Source organism: Schistocerca serialis, chromosome 6, assembly GCF_023864345.2.
Source record: "Schistocerca serialis cubense isolate TAMUIC-IGC-003099 chromosome 6, iqSchSeri2.2, whole genome shotgun sequence".
NCBI classification, from domain to species: Eukaryota; Metazoa; Arthropoda; class Insecta; order Orthoptera; family Acrididae; genus Schistocerca; species Schistocerca serialis.
In genome coordinates, this window is record NC_064643.1 from 215754078 (window position 1) to 215777294 (window position 23217).

The 23217-nt window shown below is 42.0% G+C and overlaps 1 protein-coding gene across 1 annotated transcript in view; it reads right to left on the reverse strand.

The window, feature by feature from the left end:
- Positions 1 to 266: 266 nt before the first annotated feature.
- Positions 267 to 23217, reverse strand: part of LOC126484766 (cytochrome P450 6k1-like) — a 58508-nt gene continuing 35557 nt past the window's right edge. Inside the window, exons 5-8 of the mRNA XM_050108363.1 lie at positions 18458 to 18651; positions 11503 to 11724; positions 3628 to 3879; positions 267 to 471 (exon numbers count right to left, since the gene is read on the reverse strand). Of these exons, the coding sequence (XP_049964320.1) occupies positions 305 to 471; positions 3628 to 3879; positions 11503 to 11724; positions 18458 to 18651 (835 nt within the window). The 3' untranslated portion in view covers positions 267 to 304. The remainder of the gene's footprint in view (positions 472 to 3627; positions 3880 to 11502; positions 11725 to 18457; positions 18652 to 23217) is intronic.

A 23217-nucleotide genomic window follows, 5' to 3' on the forward strand; every position in this document is an offset into this window, starting at 1 on the left:
TTGTTTCTCGTGCCAGGCAACACTTGCCGAAGGGGCAGAGTTATAGTGTTCCGTTATAGAGTTTATTAATACAGTCAAAAACATAAATGTACAAAAACAACACAAAAGAAGTTCTAAGGTAAAAACTTGATTTTCGAACACAGTGTGAAAACAAAGTGATGGAAAAGAAAAGGGTACGCGTAATGAGCGATATGTTTGTGCCACTTCTTCCTACTGAAAGGTTTCAGATTCGTCAGAAGAACACATGAGTCCATATGAGATGAATAGCTGCTGCTGAAGCACATGTGATATAATGTCTTCGTGACTAGCTCCGCTTTGTCAGTTTCAGCTGTATGCCGTCAGCAGAACCCAGGTTGAAGGATTTCGCGCTGAAGCGCAGATTCGCTCTCGTCTTGTCGCAGGTCTCAACGTTGAACTTGGAGAGTATCTGCACTAGGCCTACTTTGGTTTGTAGCAGACCAAATCGCATTCCTGGAACAAAAAGTTTATTTCAGCACAGTTATTTGAGCATCCCATCGATCTTAACCGCGATTTTTCGCTATGATATGGAACGAGACAGTTTCACAACTATTGGTTTATAGCAGGCTTCTTAATTTAAAAATATGGCATAATGCTTACCATTTACATGATCGTCCAAAGTAACTTTTTTAGATACAGTAATTTACACTTAACAGTGTTCAAACTCGCTCTATATCTCTCTCAAACATATATTCAGAAATTCTTCAGTGGAGCAGAACGAGTAATCAAGAAGATATTATTTCAATTTATGTGTGAAATTAATTTTTTTATCTACTAGCTTACAAACTCAGCATTGCCCGAGTATTCGTTTTGGCAATTTCGTATTAGAAACGAAAACAAAAATTAACTGTGTTTCTAGTGAAGTACCGAAAAAATTTCATTTCCATTTTCGCCTACAACCGTCTGCGCTTAGCAGTTGAATACAGTCAGAAGCACTGCCAGGTGTCAAGAATTTTCTTTATTTGACTCGACTGTCGAGTGTCTTAGTAGTGAAGAATAAATCTATTCAAACTTCATGCATGCTGCGGCAATTTTTCAAGATCTCAGTGTTCATGACGTCATATCCACTGATCTATGTCTTATATAATGATATAATTTTGTAGGTATATTCAGCAGCATATGCGGATACTGTCTGCAAATTATGTTGTGAATGGAGTTGGGAGCAAAATATTTAAAAGTCAAGCATGATGCGGCAGTTTCTCGCGCATCTCATAGTTTATGACTTCATACTTTTGATCTATATGTCATAGAATGATGTAATTTTGTAGGTACATTCTGCGGCATATGTGGATACTGTTGGAAAAATGTGTTGAGAACAGAGTTAGTAGAAAAGAAGAAATAAATGTAAACATCATGGACAATGCGACTGTCTTTTACGCATCTCTTGAACTATTTGTGGTACCATGATATACTTTTGTAGGTGGATTTGACGGCATATGTGGACACTGTGAAATTTATTGCGAATACAGTTGGTAGTACAGAAGTAATACGTTTAAAGGTCATGCACGATGCGGCAATTTTTCGTTATTTATGACTTCATGTCTCTTGAACTGTTTTAGGTAGCTGGTTCTTCCCCCACAACGATTGTTCCCTGGCAGTGAAGGATAAGTTTGGTTGAAATCGCTCCACACACACACACAAACACACACACACACACACACACACACACACACACAATATGTGTGGATTAACCTATTAAATTCTTTACATCAGTGGATGGGTGGTCGGAGTCTTATTGCTAAATAGTTCATTCTTGCTGTGTCATGCTAAGACTACGTGAAGGGCAGTGTAAGTCATCTGCCGTTCTACAATTATAATTACTTATAAATGTTGCTGTTATCAAACTGAGGGACTGTTGACAACAAGCTTCAAGTGGGTGTAAATGTACAGTAAGGCTGCTGTAAGTATGCCCAGCTGTTAAAAGAGTTTTCTAGAGAATTTTGCAGATTGGACACCACTAAGGGCTTCAGTGGACACGAGAGCATAATAGTTAATCAAACAGGCTGTTCGACGATGATAAATCTGTGGTATGTTTAGAAAAGAAAAGCTGAAGCCGTCACAAAACTATGAAATCATTGGTTGTGCACAAAAATTTTATACACTACTGGCCATTAAAATTGCTACACCACGAACATGACGTGCTACAGACGCGAAATTTAACCGACAGGAAGAAGATGATGTGATATGGAAATGGTTAGCTTTTCAGAGCATTCACACAAGGTTGGAGCCTGTGGCGACACCTACAACGTGCTGACATGAGGAAAGTTTCCAACCGATTTCTCATACACAAACAGCAGTTGACTGGCGTTGCTTGGTAAAACGTTGTTGTGATGCCTTGTGTAAAGAGGAGAAATGCGTACCATCATGTTTCCGACTTTGATAAAGGTCGGATTGTAGCCTATCGCGATTGCGGTGTATCGTATCGTGACATTGCTGCTCGCGTTGGTCGAGATACAATGATTGTTAGCAGAATGTGGAATCGGTGGTTTCAGGAGGGTAATACGGAACGCCGTGCTGGATCCCAACGGCCTCGTATCACTAGCAGTCGAGATGACAGGCATTTTATCCGCATGGCTGTAACGGATCGTGCAGCGACGTCTCGATCCCCGAGTCAACAGATGGGGACGTTTGCAAGACAACAACCATCTGCACTAACTGTTCGACGACGTTTGCAGCAGCATGGACTATCAGCTCGGAGGCCATGGCACCCCATACCATCACGCCAGGTGATACGCCAGTATGGCGATGAGGAATACACGCTTCCAATGTGCGTTCACTGCGATGTCGCCAAACACGGATGCGACCATCATGATGCTGTAAACAGAACCTGGATTCATCGGAAAAAAATGACGTTTTGCCATTCGTGCACCCAGGTTCGTCGTTGAGTACACCATCGCAGGCGCTTCTGTCTGTGATGCAGCGTCAAGGGTAACCGCAGCCGTGGTCTCTGAGCTGATGGTCCATGCTGCTGCAAACGACGTCGAACTGTTTGTGCAGATGGTTGTTGTCTTGCAAACGCCACCATGTGTTGACTCAGGGATCGAGACGTGGCTGCACGATCCGTTACAGCCATGCGGATAAGATGCCTGTCATCTCGACTGCTAGTGGTACGAGGCTCCAGCACGGCGTTCCGTATTACCCTCCTGAACCTACCGATTCCATATTATGCTAACAGTCATTGGATCTCGACCAACGCGAGCAGCAATGTCGCGATACGATAAACCGCAATCGCGATAGGCTACAATCCGACCTTTATCAAAGTCGGAAACGTGATGGTACGCATTTCTCCTCCTTACACGAGGCATCACAACAACGTTTCACCAGGCAACGCCGGTCAACTGCTGTTTGTGTATGAGAAATAGGTTGGAAACTTTCCTCATGTCAGCACGTTGTAGGTGTCGCCACCGGCGCCAACCTTGTGTGAATGCTCTGAAAAGCTAATCATTTGCATATCACAGCATCTTCTTCCTGTCGGTTAAATTTCGCGTCTGTAGCACCTCATCTTCGTGGTGTAGCAATTTTAATGGCCAGTAGTGTAATAATTTTACTTCATGTTTAGTTCTCGTGCGGTATTACGCTGATAGCCTTAATTGAAATGTGAGTACTCACCTATGCAGTTTCTCGGGCCCTCTCCAAACGGAATGTAGACGTAGGGATGCCTCTTGGCCTTCGCCTCTTCAGTGAACCTCTCGGGGTCGAAGCGCTCTGGGTCCGGGTAGTGCTCGGGGTCTCGGTGAAGCCCAAACACGGAGATCATCACCGGCGTGCCCTTGGGGATGACCATGTTGCTGCCGGCGAACTTGTAGTCCACGCCGCACTCGCGATTCAGTATCGGCACAATGGGGTACTTCCGCAGCGTCTCTGCGATTCACACATACAGTATTTATTGTTATTAGCAGCCACTAACTAAAAACCAATATTGGCGACAAACTCACTGGAAACAGCAATTACCATAAAATACCTTGGAATAACCATCCGGAGCGACCTAAAGTGGAAAGACTTCAGTCACAGTTGTAGGTAAAGCAGTTGTCAGGTTGACATTCATTGGGAGAATCTTCAGGATTTATAATTCATCCACGAAAGAAATGGAGTGCAAAACATGTGTTCGACGAATTCTTTTACTCATCAGTATGGGTCCCTTATTATGTTGGACCTATAGGAGATGGTGAAGATCCGAGGAATTGGGCACGTTTCGTGACGGAAACCTATATTCGGTGCGAGAGCGTTATGGGGATGCTCAACAGACTCTAGTGGCAGATGATACAAGAGAGACATTGTGCATCACTGGGAGGTTTACTGTGCGTATTCTGAGAGTGCTGTAATCCCCCAACTCCTTCCTTCTTCCAACTATTGTCCACATTAAACAACGCCCAGTCTAAGTAATGAATACGCAAAGTCGTTTATGAAGATTTGAGACGAGCGAAGGTTACAATAAACTTTCAAGTTTAGTTGACTTGTCATGTTGAGATGGCTCCAGTTCTACTTGTCTAGGCGTCTGATTCTTGAAGCTGAAAATCTATTATTAGGTCCTCACGGTTGATTTGGACTAGATAAATTGGAAGACTGCGGTTGCAGAATTTTCTACGTAAATGTTTTTTCCAATGATTTGAGATTGCTCCAGTTCTACTTGTCTAGGCGTCTTATTCTTGAACCTGAAAATCTATTATTAGGTCCTCACGGTTGGTTTGGACTAGGTAAATTGGAAGACTGCGGTTGCAGAATTTTCTACGTAAATGTTTTTTCCACTGATTTTAGTATGTCATAACAGTATTTTGATTTCTCACATTAACAAAGCCGAAGTTACATTGTTCACACCTAGTATACAAAAATACGTCCGATCACATCAGAGGCAAGCTTACAACTCCCACACTATGTGGAAATAAGAATAATCCAAAGGATTTACAATTTTTCTTCACAAATGAATTCCTGCTAGCTTTCGTTACATTATTGATTTCGATTATTATTTCAGAAATGAATCCAGAAGTAAACATAGCAAACAGTACAGGATTGCGTAATTAATAATAGAAATTTTAAGTTTGCAAAGAATCCGTAATTTCAAATGTTTGTAAAATAAATAATGTTAACTGTACATTCAGAACTAGTACTTACCGATTATAACATCGAAACTAAAATATTTTATGAAGTAATTCCTTTTCATAAATTTTAGTTGAAATATAACATACCGTGTATAAAGTTTTCAGAAAAGCAACTGAGATAATAATAACGTGTCCAAAATTCTAAAAAAAAAATAATACTGGTATCGACACGTACTGTTGAGGAAAAGTAATGCTAGAGGAGGATGTCCCGTTACAGAGTACTTTCGAAGAATAGTAGAGCATATTACCGTATTTTAATGTACAAGCTTCCGCTTCGCAAATTCCCCTCTCCTACGATTTTTTATTTATTTTATTAATATCGCGCTTAATTCCCTCTCCTGGTTCGTTCTTCCTGAAGCGGCCTTCAAATGACTTGACAATGAACAACAGTGGACACAGCGATACTCGGCATAAAAATATTTCCATTGTCACAACATACCGTAAATTTTAAAAGTGAGATTGCAGCCGTATTTCTAGGTCAGTTTGTTACAAGTCGTCATAATGTCGAAACAATTGTTAAACTACACGGCAAAATTTAAATTTAATGTGTTATCTTACGCCGATACAAACGGAGTGAAAGCTGCAGGAAGACATTTTTCCGTTGATCCTAATTCAACGCGGTGTTGGCGGAGACAAAAAGATACACACGTGGCTGCAAAGAAAAGCTCCAAAACTTTCCGTGGGCTTAAAACAGAGAAATATAACAAAATTGATAATGGTGTAATTGCTTATGTCAATGAACTTCGGAATGATGGTTGTGCAGTCACTTGCGAAATGATTCAGAACAAAGCTCGCGAGATAGCTGCCACGTTAAACATTGACAGAAAGGATTTTAAAGCAGGTATTGGTTGGGTTGATTTGTTTTACGAGAGAGCAAAATTTCAGTCAGGAGAACATCTTTGTGCCAGCGTTCACCTCGAGACTACACAGATAAGGTAATCGAGTTCCATTGTTACGTAATACAAGTGCGACAGCAATATGACTATTCGCTCTCCCAGGTTGGTAACGCTGACCAGACACCAGTGTTTTTTGATATGCCATATAATACCACCATTGCTCCAACTGGCTCCAAAAGTGTCCCTGTGAAGACGACTGGGGAGGAGAAACTAAGATGCACAGTGATGATGTGCATTACAGCAGGTGGCAGTAAACTTCCACCGTATGCCATCTTTAAAAGGAAGACATTATCAAAGGACACCATCCAGTAAAGAATTCACTGACGAATTCAGGGAAAAGTCAGATGACAGCAGATTTGATGGTGGATTGGTTGGAGAAAGTTTGGGGATGACGACCAGAGGCATTATTACAAAAGAAGTCCCACCTCGTCCTGGTCGCTTTCCGGGGTCATCTGGTAGACACTGTAAAGCAGAAAATGAAACGGATGAATTCCCATCCCGTCATCATCCCTGGAGATTTAACGTCCATTCTTCAACCTTTAGGTGTCAGCTTCAACAAACCTTTCAAAGAACATCTGTATTCAGAATGGATGGCGGGGGGATCGCATCAGCTGACTCCAAGGGGCGAGACAAGGAAGCCATCAATACCGAAGATGTGAGTGTATAATAGGCGCATGGCAGAAAATTAATGTAGATGTTGTTAAGAAGAGTTTTATAAAAACTGGAAGTTCTTGTGCCATTGACGGTTCTGAGGCCTACATGTTGTGAAATAGTGAAACTGGAGAAGTTGATGTGTTATCTGAGCCTGAAAATAGTGACGATTTTGACGAAAGCGAGGCCGCAGAATAGTGAGAGAAAAGAAACAATGAAACAATGCACTGCTGCTCTTCATTGTAGGCATAATGAAACCGTAGTATGAATCCATATCTTTCGTGTTAATCGAAAACAAATACCCGTAGGTACCACTTTTCACAAAGTACCGTAAATATAACTTTTACCAACCTAATGCATCGTTTCCCTTCCTTTCTAGATTCATAGAAGCACCATTCTACTACTCGCATAATTTTCTCCCAATTTTTTACAAGAAAATATCTCGAGAAAAAAAGGAAGGGAATTACCCGATAAGATACCGTACAGTGTCCCTCATACCATTCGTGAAATCGGAGAAAGAAGAGGCAGTAGGCGAACATGGAAAGTCGGCTGTGGCTGAACGTTGCTGGAGAACAGATATAAAATACAAATTTAAAAGACAAATATTATGGCCATTGCTTCTTTATAAGACTTAATTACAAAAGAGGCACGCGAGATTAGATTAATTTGCAATATTTTCAAAGGAAACCAGAGGTACACGGCTTGGGGGCAGGCTCTGCACACAAATGGAAACAAAGGCAAACAGGGAGGTGGGAGAGGCAATTTCAGTCGTGGCATCGGCCCCTCGTTCCAACTGACGTCACGAATTTTCACTGCGCGCTTGAGCTACCAGAAGCTGGAATGCTCCAGGCATTGCTTACATGCCTATACAGGGTGGTCCATTGATAGTATCGGGCCAAATAACTCACGAAATAAGCATCAAACGAAAAAACTACGAAGAGCGAAACTCGTCTAGCTTGAAGGGGGAAACCAGATGGCGCTATGGTTGGCCCGCTAGATGGCGCTGCCACAGGTCAAACGGATATCATCTGCGTTTTTTAAATAGGAACCCCCATTTTTATTACATATTCGTGTAGTACGTAAAGAAATACGAATGTTTTAGTTGGACCACTTTTTTCGCTTTGTGATAGATGGCGCTGTAATAGTCACAAACGTATAAGTACGTGGTATCACGTAACATTCCTCCAGTGCGGACGACATTTGCTTCGTGATACATTACCCATGTTAAAATGGGCCGTTTACCAATTGCGGAAAAGGTCGATATCGTGTTGATGTATGGCTATTGTGATCAAAATGCCCAACGGGCGTGTGCTATGTATGCTGCTCCGTATCCCGGACGACATCATCCAAGTGTCCGGATCCTTCGCCGGATAGTTACGTTATTTAATGAAGCAGGAAGTGTTCAGCCACATGCGAGTCAACCACGGCCTGCAACAAATGATGATGCCCAAGTAGGTGTTTTAGCTGCTGTCGCGGCTAATCCGCACGTCAGTAGCAGACAAATTGCGCGAGAATCGGGAATCTCAAAAACGTCGGTGTTGAGAATGCTACATCAACATCGATTGCACCCGTATCAAATTTCTATGCACCAGGAATTGAATGGCGACGACTTTGAACGTCGTGTACAGTTCTGCCACTGGGCATAAGAGAAATTACGGGACGATGACAGATTTTTTGCACGCGTTCTATTTAGCGACGAAGTGTTATTCGCCAACAGTGCTACCGTAAACCGCCATAATATGCACTATTAGGCAACGGAAAATCCACGATGGCTGCGACAAGTGGAACATCAGCGACCTTGGCGGCTTAATGTATGGTGCGGCATTATGGGAGGACGGAAAATTGGCCCCCATTTTATCGATGGCAATCTAAATGGTGCATGTATGCTGATTTCCAAAGTAATATTCTACCGATGTTACTACAAGGTGTGTCACTGCATGACAGAATGGCGATGTACTTCCAACGTGATGGATGTCCGGCACATAGTTCGCGTGCGGTTGAAGCGGTATTGAATATCATATTCCATGGCAGGTGGATTGGTCGTCGAAGCACCATACCATGGCCCGCACGTTCACCGAATCTCACGTCCCTGGATTTCTTTCTGTGGAGAAAGTTGAAGGATATTTGCTATCGCGATCCACCGACAACGCCTGACAACATGCGTAGCGCATTGTCAATGCATGTGCGAACATCACGGAAGGCGAAATACTCGCTGTTGAGAGGAATGTCGTTACACGTACTGCCAAATGCATTGAGGTTGACGGACATCATTTTGAGCATTTCTTGCATTATATGGTATTCACAGGTAATCACGCTGTAACAGCATGCGTTCTCAGAAAAGATAAGTTCACAAACGCATATTGCAACAACCGAAATAAAATGTTTAAACGTACCTACGTTCTGTATTTTAATTTAAAAAAACCTACCTGTTACCAACTGTTCGTCTAAAATTGTGAGCCAAATGTTTGTGACTATTACAGCGCCATCTGTCACAAAGCGAAACAAGTGGTCCAACTAAAACATTCATATTTCTTTACGTACTATACGAATATGTAATAAAAAATGGGGGTTCCTATCTAAAAAAGAAACGCAGGTTATATCCGCTTGACCTATGGCAGCGCCATCTAGCGGGTCAACCATAGCGCCATCTGGTTTCCCCCTTCAAGCTAGACAAGTTTCGTTGTTTGTAGTTTTTCGTTTGACGCTTATTTCGTGAGATATTTGGCCCGGTCACGATCAATGGACTACCCTGTATAAGCGGAACGTCATGTCAACTATGACAGTCTGTGGTTTTTTACTACTGATGGCAAGGGCAGAGACAACTGTCGAAAGCTCGAGATTCTTATTGAAAAAGTTGCACTCGAGGAGTTTTTTCATGCATCAAGTTCTCACACTGAACTGCAAAATGACTTAGACGACTTTTAGCTCATTTTTACAGACCGTTGTGCTAATATTGGTGCGAATTACAATTTCTATTCGAATTAAGCAAGCTACTGTAACACAAAACAATATATAACACTTATTGCACAACGCATGGGCAACATATGTACGCGATTTTCCCTGTCTTAAGTGAGTTAATGTAGTTTCAAGTCTAGGCAATAATAAAGCTAGTGATACAGTTTCGTGAATCCACCACTTTCTATATTCAGAATTCGGTAATAAGCACACGATAACTAACTGACCGATTACTTTAAATATTATGCTCTTTGGTTTGTAACTTAAATTTATACATACTAGAAGATAGTTCTGATGTAGCATGACATGCACTGTTGACTGCAGCAAACAACTGTTACTGATCATCCTAAGGTTGAAGATATTCTACTGTGTTTGCTTTCAAACACATGTGTTTTTGGAGAGGGTCCGCCTTAAGCAAAACACAATTTTTATCTTTTCTTTTATTTCCTAGAAATGTTTCACTGAAGTTTCAGCATCATCAGTAGGCTTTTTTTTCTGGTTCCCCCAATATCTTCACTGTGAAGTCCTGCTCAAAGTAGCTTTCACTGTGACTGTAATTTGTAAACAGCGACAGTGAAAGTTACTTAGCGCAGGTCTTCACAGTGAAGAAAATGCGGGAACCAGCAAAAAATGATAAACAGTGAAAGAAAACAACTGCAATAAAAAAGTGAAAATTCCTGGATAACCACAGCGTGTGGTAACAAGAAAGGTAATAAAAACACCCTAATGATGCTCAAATTTCGATATTACATGTCTGGGAAATAAAAGAAGGTCGGGGGTTGAAGATTGCGACGTGATTTGTAGGGCTCATTTCAGTAGTGGTACAAGTCCATTTTTGTTCATTCTGAGATACAGATTCCTAAAGTTGAATGAGCGCTCAAAAATCCGCAGTTGGATACCAGAAATATTCAAGTATATATAGCTGAGTATTTCTGGTATCTCAACTGCAGATTTTTCAGCACTCATTTAACTTTAGGACTCTGTATCTCAGAATGAACAAAAATGGACTTGTACCACTATTGAAATAAGCCCTTCATTTGTGCTGCCTCATAACTCGAGTACCTGTCAGATTAACATCTGACAGTCAAAGTTTTTAAGTAGAGATGGGTAGACAGTGACTGAAGCAAGGCTTAAAGTCTAATACGTGAAGTGAAGAAGAAAAAATGATGATGCTGCACTTTATAAAAACATTGTGCCTGTTGCAGTTCCGCGCTAGACAATATAATTTTCGGAAACAGTAGAAGAAAAAACTAATGTAATTCAATAAATACTACTTACTGCAAAATGTTTTCTGTATTGCAATACTGTTCACGAGGACTATTTCCGTAAAAGTGAATTTTGCATCGACACATTGTTTTTATGAGACGGAAGTAAAAGGTTAAAACAAGTTTGTATCATTGATAAAGACAGAAAACTTAAATTTTATAAAATAGTACCAAATTGTACAAAATTCCAATATTGCTGCACTGTGTTTGATCCATGGATCATCTTCAAAGCTGATGAAAGTAAAACTCATGCAGTAGAAATGAAATTTATGAATGTCAAAAGACGTACGCTGTTACATCATACTCGCATTAATAACAAAATTGAAAAATTTAGGGTGAAACAATTGCTAAACCAGATCTAAGCAAATGAAGTCACGCTCCCTACCTACAACATATATGAAAGTTTGAAGAATAACAAGGTGTCGACTACCTTGGGAAAGAGGAATAAGCAGACACTCAAGCAATGGAGTGAGTTTCTAAAGAGGAACACCCTAATCCTTGAAGGAAGAAGATGCATAGAATGATGATGTATGTTAAAGATTTATAATGCATTAATTCGTATAAGGATTGGGCATGTACTAGGCGAGAGCAATTGTCCATAAGGAGATCTATGTCTCTTACCAGATACGACCTTCTCGAGGTAGCTCATCTGGCTGATGGCATCATACGTCAGGCCCTGTCCCCCCTTCTCCAGGACGCTGTCGATTTCCTCCTGTAGCTTCCGCTGGATGCCTGGGTTGACCGCCAGCTCGTGCAGTGCGAAACTCATTGTGGTGGATGACGTCTCGAAGCCGCCGAGGTAAAACGCGAAAGCTTGGGCCGCTATGTCGTCCAGTGTCAGCTCTGAAACAAATGTGCTTCTTCGTAACTTCATTACTTTACTGGTAATTGCTCATGAGTTGAAAAACTATAACATTCCATAATTGCTGACGAGATTTGTGGCTGAAGCTAGAAACAAGAACGAAATTTTCCTCTGTAGTTAATCTGCTTCTGACTGGAGATAAATTACTACTCGTGTCCCACAAGGTTCAAAACTGAGACCATTCTTGTATGTAAATAACCTTCCATCTTACACTGATAAAGTAGAAATAGTGCTCTTTGGTGAAGATGCAAACCCTCTACAGGCTTCACAGTACAATAGACAAGAACTGAAAGAATCAGAAACTTTTATATTTGTTCTTGGTAAACGGCCTCTCACTTAGAAAAAACACAATTAATTGAATTCTTTATAAAGCAGGATGCATCACCATCAGCAAACATAGAGCATGGGGAAAATGAAACATGTAAAACCGAATGTACAAAGTACCTTAACATGGAAACTGATCTTATGTTGAACTGAACACCACACAACAGATCTTTTCAAATGTTGGAGTTCAGTAATATTTGTCTTACGTATGACTGCATATTTTAGTGATGAAAGCACCATAATAAAGTTCTCTTCTTTTTTTTACTTTGCTCAGTTCCGTTCATAAATATCGTGTGGATTGATTTTCTATAGAAATTCCACACGTGGCAAAAAGTATTTACTGCGTAGAAACATCCTGTAAGGACAATATGTAGCGTCCATCCTGGAACCTCATGTAGGCAACTGTTTGAGAAACTTGGTATCTGAACAGCAGCTTCAAATATATGAGATTACTCTCTTACGAAATTGGTTATGAAGAACTCATATTTTGAAAAAAAATGACAAAGTCGTAAATATAGCACAAGGAATAAAAAATGACTTCCGCTGTAGACGAAGTAACATTTCTCCAACAAAAAAGTTCACAACCATAAAAATACTGCAGCTGCCCTTGTGAATTAAAGTTAGTGGCAGCTATGAAAATTTGGAAAACAAACTGATTTAGTATTTATTCGATTCTCCTTATATTCAAACATCTATGAATGGTTAATATCTGTTCTTGTAGGATTATATTTCTTAATGTTTATTGTTGGTCAAGATTAAAGTAAAAATACAATTATGTAACTATTCAGTGTGTATTCATGATTGATAACATCCGTATATACTTGTATTAAATCTTACTGTCCAATAAAAGGAAAGTACAACCATCTTTCAGAACAATAGTCCCATCTTCCAGTGCATCTGAAAAATTAAAAGTAAATGTGACGACTATTAATATTATGTGACTCTAAGAAAACTAAAAAATATGTAATAACATAAAGAGGATACCACAATACGTACAGAATATACGTACAAGTCAACTATAAGGGGGTGACGCAGTGATTGTCTGGTACATAGCATGTACTCAGAAAGTTCATCTCATATATTCTACGGCCGCGTGGAGAGAACTCTCGAGGAACTGGGCCTACATAAAACACAATTGAGCTACATATGTATACGGATACACTGTACGTATTGTGGTACCCTCTGTATAATGTTACTATAGTTTTTATTGGTTTTCTTTGAGTTTGAAAATAGTCATCACATTTGGTTGTAACATTTCAAATGTTCCTGAAGATGAGACTGTTCTCATGAAAGCTGGTTGTGCTTTCCTTTTATTGAGCAATAAAGTTTAATAGAAATATATGCGGATGTCATCAGCCACGAATGATCTCTACAACAGCTGTGGATATCCTGTCAAGGGGAAGCCAGTATCTAGTCGTACTTTTACAGAAAAAAATGTTTTTCATTTACACCTCCAGACACGTTCTACATTACAAAGTTTTCGACAGCATGATCCACGGAATGTGCAAATAGATTCACGTGCGGGCCCATTCTATCTGAGTGATACTGTGTTCCATCAAGTAAAAGCAAAGGTTGAATTAAATCTCCTCTTTGGCCCTTATAAAAATGAACATACTTTCAATTTGTTCGAACGCTTACACATGCTCGCAGTCCGCGATAATATATGTATATCTGCTCTAAAGAAAAGAGAAAATTCAGAAAATAAAGGACATTCTGGGTACAATTACGCAGATTTCAATCCTGTTCTGAGAGCAAATGAGACATTTTTCGGCATATCCTTGTTATCCGTCTCTGCACTTGATTAAAAAAAAGATATGCACGTCCTCATCTAATTGCTCGAATGCTCGAACACTGTGGCGAGAAAAATTGGCAAATAGTCTCGTATTAGCAGCGTCCAGCGCATTTTACAGTATTCCGCGGCTGTACAGTGACTCTGCATATAGGTACAAAAAGGGATGGCTATCTACAGCATGATACACGACTGTTTCTTTTTTCTGTTAAACTCCTGCGTGTTTCACGTAAGAAATCTGCGACCCTGACTTGCAGAAATGATGTGACTCTATGTTTCATCTGATTAGGCAGCAGTCGCCTGTCATCGATCCTCCTTACAAATGGTAATGACCTTTCATCAGTTACGTTGTCAGACAATAAGATTGTTTGGTTTTCACTTGATACAAATATTATGACAAATAACAAGTCAGATGCAAATTTAGAAACGGCTCCTAATGATATTTTCTAAGAATTAATAAATCATTTGTAAAGAATTCATTATCAATAAACTTCGAAAAGACTCCTTATTTGTACTTCAGAGCCTGTAACAGCGTAAGTATAAAATATAGGGACGTGGTGGTAGAAGAGGGTGATAGCTTTCAATTATATTAAATAGATATGAAACTTTCTGGCAGATTAGAACTGTGTGCCGCACCGAGTCTCGAATTCGGGACATTCGTCTTTCGCGGGCAAGTGTTCTACCGACTGAGCTACCCAAGCACGACTCACGACCTCTCCTCAAAGCCTTAATTCTACCAGTACCTCGTCTCCCAAACTTCACAGAAGCTCTCCTGCCAACCTTTCTTCCAGGAATACAAGGTTTGCAGGAGAGCTTCTGTGAAGTTTGGAAGGTGGGAGCGGGGTGCTGGCGGAATTGAGACTGTGAAGAGGAGTCGTGAGTCGTGCTTGGGTAGCTCAGTCGGTAGAGCACTTGCCCGTGAAAGGGAAAGGCCCCGAGTTCGAGTCTCGGTCCGGCACACATTTTTAATCTGCCAGGAAGTTTCATATTATCGCACATTCCGTTGCAGAGTGAAAATGTCATTCTGGATATTAAATAGAGCTTGATAACACAATCAGATGAGGGAGAGTATGAATCACGAACCTGTTGAAACTCTTAAACAAATCATTATTAGCAACGCAGATATTGTCAATCAAAGGTGACAAAAAGACGCAAACTGGTATAATTTCCTTGTATTGTATTGTATGTATTATATTGTATGGTAACCGGAGACCTTGAAACGACGGAGAGGCTCCGTCCCCGCCGCAGCCACAGTGGTCCACAACCCCACCACGACTATCGCAGTCCACTGCACCCCTCCGCCGCCCCACACCGAACCCAGGGTTATTGTGCGGTTCGGCCCCGGAGGACCCCCCCTCCCCCCCCCCCTCCCCCCCAGGGAACGTCTCACACCAGACGAGTGTAACCCCTATGTTTGCGTGGTAATGGTGGTGTACGATTACGAGGACAACTTGTTTGCCCAGCTATCGCCGACGTAGTGTAGCTGAGGCGAAATAAGGGGAACCAGCCCGCATTCACCGAGGCAGATGGAAAACCGCCTAAAAACAATTGTCAGACTGGCTGGGTCATCAGACCTCGACACAAGTCCGTCGGGCGTATTCGTGCCGGGGACCAGGCGATCCTTCCCACTCCGGAAAGCTGTGCGTTAGACCGCTCGGCTAACCGGGCGGGCTGTATAATTTCCTCACTTTCGTTCCCAAATAGTGTGGCACGTTTTATATGAATTCAAGGAGCTTCTATAGAAAGCTATAAAAATTGAAGGACGAGCTAGATCAAGTAACATAACACACTGGGTAGTAGGTGGAAGTTAATGAAAGTGCGGGGGCGTGTTGCCAGAGGTCTCGCAGTCAAGCACTGAAAGTTGGACGCCACATTAGGCGTGAGTTTAGCATAACGACAGTGCCAGATAGGGCTGGCCTCGCAACACGCGACAGTCGGAGGACTGGGGAAAGACAGTGCATGTCAATCAGCGAGCACCTACGGTATAATCTGATGGTGTTCTTCATTACAACATGATTCGGGGGAAAAAATTGGTTAACTCCATACTGTGAAAATCATCGGGAGCCTGAAAGAAGGACGAAGTGTGATGAGTGTAGCCTAGGAGTCTGGTGCTGCTCACAGCATTGTTTCACGTGCGTGGAGAGCATTCCGAACCATAGGCACTTGCTAGCCAAAGGAGAGGAGATGGTCGACTACGGTATCGGATGACTGTTACATTGTGCAACAGGTAAGAAGGGCCCGACGTCAAGCAGCGTGTCCAATTGCAACCACATTTAGCAGGACTGCAAGGCACGCGGTCTCACTCTCCATGGTGGCGCGGCGACTGCATGGAGGTGGTCCCTCTGCCCGACGCCCAGTACGTTGTGTTCCATTTGACAGCCGCACATCAGCGGCACCTTTTGCTGCGGTGTCAGGAGCACAGGGACTGGAGCAACGAGGAGCGCGATAGCGCACTCTACTCGGACGAGAACAGATTCGGTACAAGTAATTAATCTGGACGCACCCCCATATGGCGAGAGGTGGGAACATGTAATGCACCCTTTGTCGAAAGTTATTGTTTGGTGGCCCAGCTGTTATGGAGTGGGCAGGCATAATGTTGCATTGGCGTTCCACCTCCAAATCTCTGAGGTACGGCGCACTCCTGGTCAACGTTCTTGCGACACTGTACTCCTTCCCCATGTGCGACCTTCAGGAGAGCATTCAGCCATGAGTTCATTTTCTTGGATGACAGCGCGCGACCACATGCAACAACGACCTGCCAGCAGTTGTCAACCGCACTGGTGGAGGAATGCAACGCACTTACCACAAGAACTCTGTACCAACCTCACGACCAGCATGGGAGCAAGCAGCATAGCTTGCATTACTGTCTTTGTTGCCACGCACCCTTGTAAGAACCACATCACGCCTTTTGTAATGTACAGGGGGCCACCATAAATCGTGGTAAATGCAGCGTAATTATTTTCTTTGAATAAAAGTGTCATTACTGTTCGTTTAATTCGTCTATTTCTTTCAGTTACCTTCCGTACCAGCCAATGATCTTGCCGCAGTGGTAACACCGGTTCCCATCAGATAACCAAAGTTCAGCAGCGTCGGGCTTGGCTAGCACTCAGATGGGTCACCATCCGGATCTGCCGAGTGCTGTTGGCAAGTGGGGTGAACTCACCCTTCTGAGGACAATTGAGGAGCTACTTGTTGAGAAGAAGCGGCACCTGTCACGAAAGCTGACAACGGGTGGGAGAGTGGTGTGCTGACCATATGCCCCTCTGTATCCGCATCAGGTGACGCATAAGGGCTGAGAGGATGACACGGCGGTCGGTCGGCACCGTTGGACCATCAAGGCCTATTCTGATGGTGTTTGTTTTCTTTTTGTACCGTCTGTACTACAAGGTGTAAAATTCAAGTTGGCAAAACAGAATAACTCGAAAAATAAGCTTCACATGATAAAATGTGCAGGATCCAAAGTTGATCATTTTCGAGGGGGACATCTGCTGGTGCTAAAATTAGACCGCCACCCCAGCCCACTGTGGACGGGGCGGGACGCAACTTAAAAATTTCAAATCGGAACCCCCATTTTTTATTGCAGAATCAGATTCTACATAAAAAACTACGTACATTTTGTCTTAAACATTTGTTTTGATTCTTGGTAGTTGGCGCTGTAATTCAAGAAAATCCATGTTCTCATTTTTGCGTGGAAAATGGTTACGGGTAAATAAAAAATACTTATTTACTTCGTAAATTTTGATTCGCTATAACTAAAACTCTCCCTCTCTCCCCATAGGGATAGGGTGGGGTTTGAGAGAGAGTAATTAGAGATTTACGAATGTTGACCCGCATATTAATTTTTTCCTCAGATTCGGATAAGTTTTGTTTGTTTCGTGGTCCTCACTCTCAACCCACCCACACTAGTTTTAGTGAATCAAAATTTACGAAGTAAATAAGTATTTTTTATTTATCTGTAACCATTTTCCACGCAAAAAATGAGAACATGGATTTTCTTGAATTACAGCCCCAACTACCAAGGATCAAAACAAATGTTTAAGACAAAATGTACGTAGTTTTTTTTATGTAGAATATGATTCTACAATAAAAAATAGGGGCGGGCTAATTTTAGCACCAGCAGACGTCCCCCTCGAAAATAATAAACTTTGGATTCTACACATTTTTTTCGTGTGAAGCTTATTTTTCGAGTTATTCTGATTTGTCAACTTAAAATTTACACCCTGTATATTACAGCAGTTGTTCCTGTGTACGGTCCAAGTTTCACCGAGCTATGATACACAACACGCAAAAGGTACTTTGGACTTGAAGTTTTGTACACCAGTGTGCTGACTACTGAGTCTGAACAATTTCTTGTTAATAAGATTACACTTTTTTCCATGTAGAGTTCAGTTGTGGAACGAAAAGAACTTATACAGATGTATAACTACACAGTTGCCCATTAGTCGTGGAGACCCATTTTCAGTTTGGAGCAATCATACAGAGTTAAAGATACCAATACAGTAAAATGTAATATGAGTCTGAGGAACAATATTTTCCGCTTCATTTAATTCCTTCACACCTTGTTTATCTCCCTTTACTTGGCTGTCTCGTAGAATACTCACTCCATCGGGCAGCATCTGCGTCCGCTCCGGCACTGGCCGCTTTGTCATCCTCCACGGAACCGACGTTCTTCAGCTGGATCAGCAGGTGCATGAAGTCGTTCCTCGTCACGTTGTTTGTCTCGCGATACTTGACAGTGTCGCTTACCATTTTCCGGAAATGATCCGTCACGGGAGGCTCGTTAGAGCGGCTAAACCTGTTCCGGACAACACCAGCAATCATAATTCATTCAGTGAATGCAAAATAACTTCCATAAACTACTGTGATACATGTGGGTATATGCCTCTTTAGCAAGGGTAAGTCTGCGCAATTTGTGATCGGATCATTCTGTAAATACACTACTGGCCATTAAAATTGCTACACCAAGAAGATGACGTGCTACAGACGCGAAATTTAACCGACAGGAAGAAGATGCTGTGATATGCAAATGATTAGCTTTTCAGATCATTCACACAAGGTTGGAGCCGGTGGCGACACCTACAACGTGCTGACATGAGGAACGTTTCCAACCGATTTCTCATACACAAACAGCAGTTGACCGGCGTTGCCTGGTGAAACGTCGTTCTGAAACCTCGTGTAAGGAGGGGAAATGCGTACCATCACGTTTCCGACTTTGATGAAGGTCGGATTGTAGCCTATCGCGATTGCGGTTTATCGTACCGCGACATTGCTGCTCGCGTTGGTCGAGATCTAATGACTGTTAGCAGAATATGGAATCGGTGGGTTCAGGAGGGTAACACGGAACGCCGTGCTGGATCCCAACGGCCTCTTATCACTAGCAGTCGAGATGACAGGCATCTTATCCGCATGAATGTAACGGATCGTCCAGTCACGTCTCGATCCCTGAGGCAACAGATGGGGACCTTTGCAACAGCCGGCCGGAGTGGCCGAGCGGTTCTAGGCGCTACAGTCTGGAACCGCGAGACCGCTACGATCGCAGGTTCGAATCCTGCCTTGGGTATGGATGTGTGTGATGTCCTTAGGTTAGTTAGGGGACTGATGACCTCAGAAGTTAAGTCCCATAGTGCTCAGAGCCATTTGAACCTTTGCGAGACAACAAACATCTGCACGAACAGTTCGACGACGTTTGCAGCAGCATGGACTACCAGCTCGGAGACCATGGCTGCGGTTACCCTTGACGCTGCATCACAGACAGGAGCGCCTGCGATGGTGCGCTCAACGACGAACCTGGGAGAACGAATGGCAGAACATCATTTTTTCGGATGAATCCAGGTTCTGTTTACAGCATCATGATGGTCGCATCTGTGTTTGGCGACATCGCGATGAACGCACATTGGAAGCATGTATTCGTCATCACCGTACTGACGTATCACCCGGCGTGATGGTATGGGGTTCCATTGGTTACACGTCTCGGTCACCTCTTGTTCGCATTGACGGCACTTTGAACAGTGGACGTTACATTTCAGATGTTTTACTACCCGTGGCTCCACCCTTCATTCGATCCCTGCGAAACCCTACATTTCAGCAGGATAATGCACGACCGCATGTTGCAGGTCCTGTATGGGCCTTTATGGATACAGAAAATGTCGACTGCTGCCCTGGCCAACACATTCTCCAGATCTCTCACCAACTGAAAACGTCTGATCAATGGTGTCGGAGCAACTGGCTCGTCGCAATACGCCAGTCAGTGCTCTTGATGAATTGTGGTATCGTGTTGAAGCTCAGCTGTACCTGTACACGCCATCCAAGCTGTGTTTGACTCAATGCCCAGGCGTATCAAGGCCATTATTACGGCCAGAGGTTGTTGTTCTGGGTACTGATTTCTCAGGATCTGTGCACCCAAATTGCGTGAAAATGTAATCACATGTCAGTTCTAGTATAATGTATTTGTCCAATGAATACCCGTTTATCATCTGCATTTCTTCTTGGTGTAGCAATTTTAATGGACAGTAGAGTAGTTATGACATCCTGGCTGTTACGAAACACAAGAGTTGTAGGTAGAACCTGAAATGCAGTGATAAATGTTTCATCATTCTATAAAAACAGGTTTTTAGGAATAGTCAGTTCCAATTGACTTAGTTGTTTCTTTAAAGAAACACCCACAAACGCTGACTATCATTTACCTTTCGTCATTTTAAAAACGAAAGTGTTCAAAGATTCTTTTTCACTGTAAAGTTTAGTTAGAGGCTAATGCTGATAATGGAGAAGCGAGGTGGGAGAGGAGGGGTGGTATTAGTTAATATCTGATGGCACTCAGGGCTAACGGTCTCATTAAGATCGAGTACCACCATCAATTTTTAACATCGTCAAAGGAATGTAGGCCTAAGTAAGAAACATAAATTTCAACTTGATGCGTCTATCCTTTCCCGAGAAAAGGGGATTTCTACAGTCGGACGAACAAACAGAGAGCCAGATGGAGAACTAAATGATTTTACAAGGGTCCCGTTTCTATCGGTTAAGATACGGAATCCTAATAAACGTATCGATTCCACCTGTCCAGACACTCTGTGGCCGTAATGGCGGCGCAATGGAGAACGGCACAGAGAAGTCCTGAACGCTTGTTCCCAAAACCGTGTCACGAACTTCAAAGTGACAGATGTGTAAACAAGTGATCACTGGACAGAAAACCAACTACCGCATCTCAACAGAGGAGAGGACACGGGACCTGATGGGACAGCAGTACTATGCAACACAGAGTTTGTGAAAAAACACGATCCTCTGCTAGCAGTCGTGTACCGCTGGTTCCAATGATTGCAAAAGGCCTTACAAGGAGAGGTCCCCAGCCTGGCGATCGACTTCTTGAAACTATCTAGACGGTGATGTAGGTTAAGGTCCCAGGTATCACGCATTGCAGCTATTCACCGTCTTGGGATCTCCTTTGCCAGTAATTGACGAAAAAAAATTCGGCCATTTGTGCGACAATAACATTACAACAGTTGTGTCATATAGCCTGGTTGCTTGATAGGATAACAGCTACAGGTGGAGGAGGTTGTGGGTTCGAATCTCGTCAGGTGCACAGATTTTTTTTTATCTTTAAATCTTTATCGAAATTACTTCGATCATTATTTTTGTACATTTAATTGGTTTAACACTTATTTTTTGTAACTATTCCTTCGCTACATAATTTTAATCACCATATGAACTTCATTTCTATCATTTTTTCTTTATATCATTATTTTTCCAATCGGAATTTTCGTGAATATGAATTTAATTATATTTGTCTCATAACATCCATTTTTTGAAAATTATGATCCACCAGTTAAAAAACAAAAGACGAAATATCTATTTATCCTTGTGCAATGGTGTGAAAAATGTATTTTTGTTACCAGATGTGCAGTTTATTTGCACAGTAATTGTATCACAAACATTTGAAATATGGCGTAAATACCTGCTGCACTACGGACAAAATAATGCAGAAGAAAATTGAAATCAAAGTCGGGTTTATAAGTAAAACGAAATTCAAGCAAAAGGAGAAATAGATATAATGAACGCAATATTGTGGACGAAAAAACCGGCTGATAAAACAAAAGAAGTTAAATCGAAATTAAGACGTAAAATTAATTAAAAACACATGAACAGAGATTTCAATTGGAGAAAGACCGATAGGAAGAAAAATGAGAGCAAATGAAGAATTTGAAATTATGGTTAAGATTAGCTGACAAAGGAATGGAATTAAAAATTACATTTAAATCAATTAATTGAATAAAAATGATGATCAAAGTCACTTCGAAAAGATTTAAAAATATAAAGAAGCTTACTCCACCTGCTGAGATTCGAGTCCACAACCTCCTGCATTTGTAGCTGTTATCCTATCCATTACACCACGCAACCACACTGCATACTGCCATTTCTTTAACACTATTGAGTGTCGCACAAAATTCCGGATTTTTTTCCTCAATTAGTCGCAAGCGAGGACCCGCCACAGTGAATGGCTGTAGTGTGTGATACCAGGGATATTAACCTACATCATCGTATAGATAGTTTCCGAAAGTCGATCGCACCGCTGAGGACCTTTCCTTGCTAGAAGGGTAGTCGAATAGACACACATAAATCTTGACGGTCTGGCGTAGAATTCTGGAACTTGCTTTACGCTCTTATGTTTTGATATTTCTGGAGACCGAAAACCTGCTATATAGGAATCAATAAGGATTCCAACATTAACTATCGTGTGTAACGCAGCCGCCCATCCATGACACCCAAAAATCAGTAGATACAGGCGCCCAAACTGAGCCGTGTTCCATAACTTTCGGAAGGCATTCGTTACAATTCCGCACTGTCGCCTAATGAACAAAATAACAGCGCACGTTATAACAGACCAACTGTGTGACTGAGATGAAGAGTTTCGGCAAACGAAGTCGCTACTGTAGGAAGATTGTAGCGAAATGCAGGTCTTCCTGGGAGTTAGTGTTCGGAGTGATTTAAAGTGGGACGACCACATAAAATCTCAAGTGACTTAGGTGCTGGAAGAGATTTATTGGAAAAATTCTCAGAAAGTGTAGTTCATCCACAAAGGGGGTAACTTACAAAAAAACCCTTCAATCTATAGTTGAACACTGTTCGTCAGTCTGGAATGGGAGTGACAGTGGAAATAGAGAAGATCCAAAGGATAGTAGCGAGTTTCGCTATAGGCTCATGTAGTAAGAACGAAAGCGTCACGGAGATGCTCATCCATCAGTGGGAGACATTGTAGGAGACCACGGAGTGGTTTACTCGTAAAATTCCCAGAGCGTACGTTCCTAGAAGAGTCAGTCAGTATACAGTCTTAGACAAAACAAAAAGGACGCACCGCAAATGGCTTATC